This window comes from Medicago sativa, chromosome 4 (genome assembly GCF_051527215.1).
Source record: "Medicago sativa cultivar Bolivia chromosome 4, Bolivia_mono, whole genome shotgun sequence".
NCBI lineage: Eukaryota > Viridiplantae > Streptophyta > Magnoliopsida > Fabales > Fabaceae > Medicago > Medicago sativa.
Window position 1 is genome coordinate 70,190,317 of NC_140752.1, and position 6,000 is coordinate 70,196,316.

A 6,000-nucleotide genomic window follows, 5' to 3' on the forward strand; every position below is an offset into this window, starting at 1 on the left:
TGTTTGACTGATTGTTTAACCAAATTTAATTTACAACTTTGATTGACATGGACCTAATACGGGTTTTGCTTTCCTGTTTGCCCTTGGGTGTATGTTACTAACCATTTTGTCCTGTATCTACTATACTAAATTTCACAGCTCATTTGTTTGACTGATTGTTTAACCAAATTTGATTTACAACTTTGATTGACATGGACCTAATACGGGTTTTGCTTTCCTGTTTGCCCTTGGGTGTATGTTACTAACCATTTTGTCCTGTATCTACTATACTAAATTTCACAACTCAAAGTTTAATCAATTGCGAGTTTGCAAATGTATCCAAACATACATAATGCTTTTGAAAAGAGGGTGCATTTGTTTAAGTGTATATAACACATGATTCAAGACACAATAATTGCAGTCCCTTTGGTGACATCCGATAAAATTGGAACGATAAAGAAAAGACACAATACTTGAAATTTGGGGTAGTAACTAGTAAGTTATGTAAAAGGTATAATTAATGCAAACGGAGGTATAGTGTATATATACATTATTCCTACTTTTCTTATCAGGTCTTGAACTAAATAAAATCAAACAATCTATATAATATCAATATGAAATAGGATCTAAATCTAATGAATTATGAGTTCAATACATATTCGCGTTGGATCTGGCGAGATCTTCGAGTGCAAGCTTGGAGTTGGAGCTGGTGAAATCTTCAAGCGCATGATTGACTTGATTGGTTAGCATCTTATTTGACTCTGGTGGCATGGGTTGCAACGATACCAACTGTGTAACATTGATCAACTTAGCTTCATTTACCGTCATAATTTGCCTCCATAATTTGTACTAAACTACCAAGATTTTTCCATTTTATTACAACATATACCAAAGTTGCTGATAATAGGTGCAAATTATCAGGCAGCCAATGCGGGTGCAATTAGAGTGCGAACATAAAATTATGGCCATTTCTTCAGCCTGGTGACATTTGGTGAAGTTGAGATATGTTTCCACCATTTTTTCATTCTCACTCTAACATTTGCATCTATAAATGATCAATACTGTGTAGGAGGAGAGGCCAAATTTAACACCTCTAAATGCAAGGAAAGTGGTTGTAACACCTTCAAAACTGCAGTTTTCATCTGCTATTCAGAGTTTCTCGGTTAAAACTTAAAGAAGGCCAAGATTTTTATTTCTTTGCAAAATTCTAGTAACACAACCCTAAACCCCTTTACAGCTCCTTAAACTACTAAAAGAACTATGATGTTGGCTCCTATAAATCACAACTTTCAAGTCAACAAACAAACTAAGAAGCAGCTTATGTTTTGTATCCTTTATATCTGTAGTTAAAATAATTAATATTTCACTTTTAGATAGAGTAATGGCTATTACTATTAGTGCTAAAACTATACAGATCTCCCTTATGTTTTTGTCAAAGTTTTGGTTAAACCACACCACAAAAATGAGATTGAGATCTTGATCAGAATTATTTCACACCCATTGTTATTCGTATTTATTTATCAAACTTTCAATAACTAAAACTAGATAGATACTATGTTTCTAAATCACATCCTTATGGTTTTGAAGTGAATTTTCACCATTTTGTGTTAATGAAGTCATCTATGTGAAATTGTATAAATATTTGCAAGATTGTCAATTGATGTGAAGCACAGTTTACAAAATTATCACCTTTATCAAAAATTTCAAAAGTACATATTATCAAATACCAAATTCACATCTATCATATTATTTCTGTGTGAGGAGATAAATCCTTATTATTTTTCGTTAAAAAAGTTTTAAACATCTGCCTGACATCTAGTTATACTTAATACAATGAATGAGTATGTAATAGAAATGCCAACAATACAAGACGGTAGAATTGTGTAACGGTAGCGCTTGCGCAAAAATGCAGCTAAAACCAAGATGTGTACAAGTTGATCTTTATCTTGTGAATCTTTTATGAAACTCTACTCTAAACAGTAGATGATTTTGGTTAAAAAAAACAGTAGATAAATAATACACTGATCAAGAAAATCACATCTATCATCACAACTTCTTGTTAAGACATGCTAGAGATATTATACAAGTGCCCTTCTATGTCAGGAGTAAAGCCTTTCTCCAACATTTCCAGTCTTACTATATCATATGTAGTACGGTTTGGATTCAAACCCTTTTCCAACATCTCATTAAGAAGCCCATTTGCAGCCTCTAGCTTATTAATTTTACAATATCCTTTAATCAAGACATTATAAGTAACAACATTTGGCTGCTTTCGTTCTTTCTCCATACGCGCCTTGACATTCAATGCTGCCTTGAGTTTCCCCTCCATACAATAACCATCCATCAAAGTATTATATGTTACATGATTAGGTTTCAGACCAAGGTTGAACATTTCATCAAGTAACTTTTCTGCATTTCTTGATTTGTCGTTTTTGCACAGTCCATCTATCAAGATGTTGTACGTTACAACATCACCTTTTAAACCCTTGTTCTCCATTTCATTAAGTAGCTCCTTCGCAGCCTGTAAGTCCTGTTTTCTGCATAGGCCTGCAATCAAGCAATTATAGGTCGAAACATTCGGCAAGATCCCTTCATCTAGCATTGAACTGCAAAGTGAAAATCCTTCCTCCATCATCCCTTCCTTACAGTATGCATCAATCATAGTATTAAATGTTATAGCATTTGGAACCATCTCTTGCTTACTTATGTCATTGAAAACTTTTGTTGCTTCCTTCATCATCTTCTTCTTACAAAATCCATTAATAAGAGCATTATAAGTTACAATATTTGGCTTCAAACCCAAGTCAACCATCTTATCCCACAAATCAATCGCCTCTTCTAGCTTACCATTATTACATAGACCATTTATCAGTGAGTTATAAGTAACTAAATTAGGTTTTAATCCCTGCTTTTGCATCTCTTCAAAAGCCTTCTTTGCAGCCGATACATTCTCATCCTTACAAAACCCATCAATAAGAGTGTTAAAGGTAACTTCATTTGGACAAACTTTATTAGCAAGCATTTCCTTTATAAAAGCTTCAGCTTTGAACATTTTTCCAGCACTGCCCCTCTTGCAATAACCATCAACAAGAGTGTTATAAGTAACTACGTTTGGCGAAATTCCCCATGCCTTCATGTCTTCAATAGCATCCTCTGCCTTATTCAACTTACCAGCTCTACAAAGACCATTAATGAAAATGTTAAACGTGTTCAAGTTAGGGTGAATTCTTCTTTTTATCATCTCCTTGTACACATATTCCACATCACCAATTTTATTCTCCTTCACCAAAGCACTCAACAACGGATTACACGAAGTCAGTGATAATTTAAATCCATAATCTTTAGCTCGTGTGAACGCTTCATAAGCACAATGAATCTCAAAATTTCTCACATATGCTAACACCAACATATCGATTATCAGAGCAGTGGCACCTGCTCGACCACCGTCCAACAAAAGGGAGTGAAAAACAGAAGAAACTGTATGCTTCTCATTTTTAACAAAACTATCCAGAAAAGACCTAACTTTAGAGTACCTTTTTGAATTTGCTAGAAAATGTAAAACTTTGGAAGTTGGTTCAAGACCATATGAAAGTCTGTACTCTTTCTGAGACCACTTAAAGAACCTTAAAACAAGCTCTGAATTGACTCCGGCATTGAGCAATTGATCTAGAAATGTTGCAGGTTTGATCACTCTTAGATGAGGTTTGAGCTCTGACCAATGTTGTTTACTCAACAACTCCGAAATCGTCGATATGCTTAATGACGGTAAGATTGGACCTGTGAACAGAAATTAGAGAAATATTTTATCCGAAAACGATACAGTAACAATAATTCAGTGGATATTGAAAAGCAGATATTTTCCGTTTCATTCGATTGATGCGAAGAAAGTAAAATGAGTTGAACTGAAGAAGATTAAAAGATATATGTATTAAACAATAACAGAATTAGGGCGTGTTTGATTTGCAGGTTATAGTATAAGCACTTATCATGATAAAAACTTATGTATAGGCTATTTCTACGACAAAAGATAAAATAAAGTTTAATTGTTTTTGTGTAGGCTATAAGCTGTTTTCATAAGCTATTTTGGATAACTTATGTTTCTCCCAAGTGTTTGTGCCGGTAGATAAGAATGAACAATAGAAACATCAAATCAAAGAAAAAAAGTTAGAACGTTATTAGATTATGAATAAGCGATACATAGCTAAGAAGAAGTGGAAAAAAGTTAGTCGCACCTCGTACAGATCGAATAAGTTTATCAGTAGTCATAGCGGTGCCAAGTGAAGGGTATTATATTATAAGATAGATTTCAGTCAACGATAAATTAACCACCGAACCAGAATCAAACTGACCCGGTTCATCAATATCCGAAATTGATGTGGAGCATAATGAAGAGAGTGCCGCCGATATATGGACGGGAAGGGTCGGCGGTGGCGGAGAGGAAGAAGGGATGATGGTGGTCTAAATCCTTTATTCTTGCCACATGTCATATGAGTTCATCTATGTTGTGAAATGAAAAGGAGTACACCGGAGGCTTGCTAAATGAAGGGAAGCTGAACTCGTGTTGAGGAGCACCACCCTGACACACTTATTTTCGTTAATCATTGTTTTTTTTTTGTTTTGTACTTGTATGATAAATGAAAAAAGGCACAAAAAGTGTCCTAAAAACACATGTTAAACAACATAAAATAATAACTTTATGGAAAACATAATATATTACTTCTTCCGTCTCTCAATAGATAATTTAGTTGACTCCGACACACGTACCAATGCATATATTTTATCTTTGATATCTTCAATTCTCTACTACAAAAATTATGAAAATTTAATATATTAAAAATATGGATTTTTCTAACCTGTGCAACATTGCACAGCTTAAGGAGTAATAAATGCCTAATTTTTTGAGTTTTTTTAGTCTTATTAATGAGTCAATTAACTAGCCTTTTCTTAAAAACTGTTTTTTTCTCTCTCACATTAAGTAGGTGTTTGGTTGCACGGTGGAATTTAAAAAACGTACGTTACAAAGCCTAAAAGTGAGTTTACATTGATAAACAAGTGTTTGGATGTTTTTTTTATAAATCAGTTCTTGGGTCCAAACTCAATTCCAATTGAAGCTACAAATAGTAGCTTCTAAGGCAATGTAAATCGATTTTGATAGTTTAAGTTGCCCAGTTCCCCAACTGCCCTTCCTTGTGTTTTTTTAATTATAGCCTTATATTTTTAGTAATTTGTACTGGAAATGGAAATTTTTTTTTTTTTTGGTCTAGCTGGAAATGGGATTTTAAACGCATGCCACCTGATTATTTTTTATAAGTAATAAAATAATAGCAAATGTGTATGTGCAAATATGCTTAATAAACGGGTGTACCAACGTCTCCATTTAAAAAAAAAAACGTTATGCTATATTTTGTTTTTTAAATTGACACTATGTTTATCATCAATTTAATATTAATTTGTCTGTGCTAGTTTGCTAATTTATTATTTTTATCATCAATTTAATCAAAAATAATTAAAGGATAAAATAAACAAATAAAGGAGAAAATGAAATTTAATATCTATATAAAACATGTTAAAACCCATTTTGGTAATTTACATATCCAAAAGCAATTTTGACACAAAATATCCAAAGCATCCAAACATAAATCACTTTACACTTAACTCACTTTTGATCAAAATCAATTCTACAAAATCAATTCAATCAAAATCTAACATTTGCCAACAGAATGGTGCCCACTGTGAACAAAGCAGACCTTCCCTGTTATTCTTCGTCAATTTCAATTAAATACCCCGTGATTTTGGATTCAGTATTCATCCCTTTCCCTTCGTCAGTTTTTCTTTTTCCGACAATCAACTCGTGGGAGAAATACTTATATGAACACAACACCAAATCAAAATCACTTAGGCACACATTCATTAAAATATTTATCATTTAATTATTTAAAAAAATATATTTATTAATTTCTTTCTCTTTCATACTTTTCCCTTTTATGTGTGTGCGTTTAAATGACACATTTATCTTTGTGA

At 33.0% G+C, this 6,000-nt stretch overlaps 1 protein-coding gene across 2 annotated transcripts; it reads right to left on the minus strand.

Moving 5' to 3' along the window:
• Positions 1 to 1,828: 1,828 nt before the first annotated feature.
• LOC146931359 (Pentatricopeptide repeat (PPR-like) superfamily protein) lies at positions 1,829 to 4,490 on the minus strand. Of its 2 annotated transcripts, XM_085702847.1 has the most exons (3): positions 4,212 to 4,490; positions 3,513 to 3,756; positions 1,859 to 3,155 (listed from the first exon to the last, which is right to left on the minus strand). In XM_085702847.1, exons 1-3 carry the CDS (start codon positions 4,243 to 4,245, stop codon positions 2,039 to 2,041), a joined length of 1,395 nt encoding a protein of 464 aa, XP_085558973.1. In that variant the 5' UTR covers positions 4,246 to 4,490; the 3' UTR covers positions 1,859 to 2,038. The 2 variants fall into 2 exon arrangements, with proteins under 2 accessions (XP_085558972.1, XP_085558973.1); XM_085702846.1 differs by having other exon boundaries at positions 1,829 to 3,756.
• Positions 4,491 to 6,000: the final 1,510 nt, after the last annotated feature.

Coding starts and splice junctions, on each gene's coding strand:
- LOC146931359 (XM_085702846.1), bottom strand. CDS start 4,245: ATGACTACTGATAAACTTATTCGATCTGTACGAG. Junction 3,757..4,211: donor ACTTATTCGATCTGTACGAG/GTGCGACTAACT, acceptor TTCTGTTCACAG/GTCCAATCTTACCGTCATTA.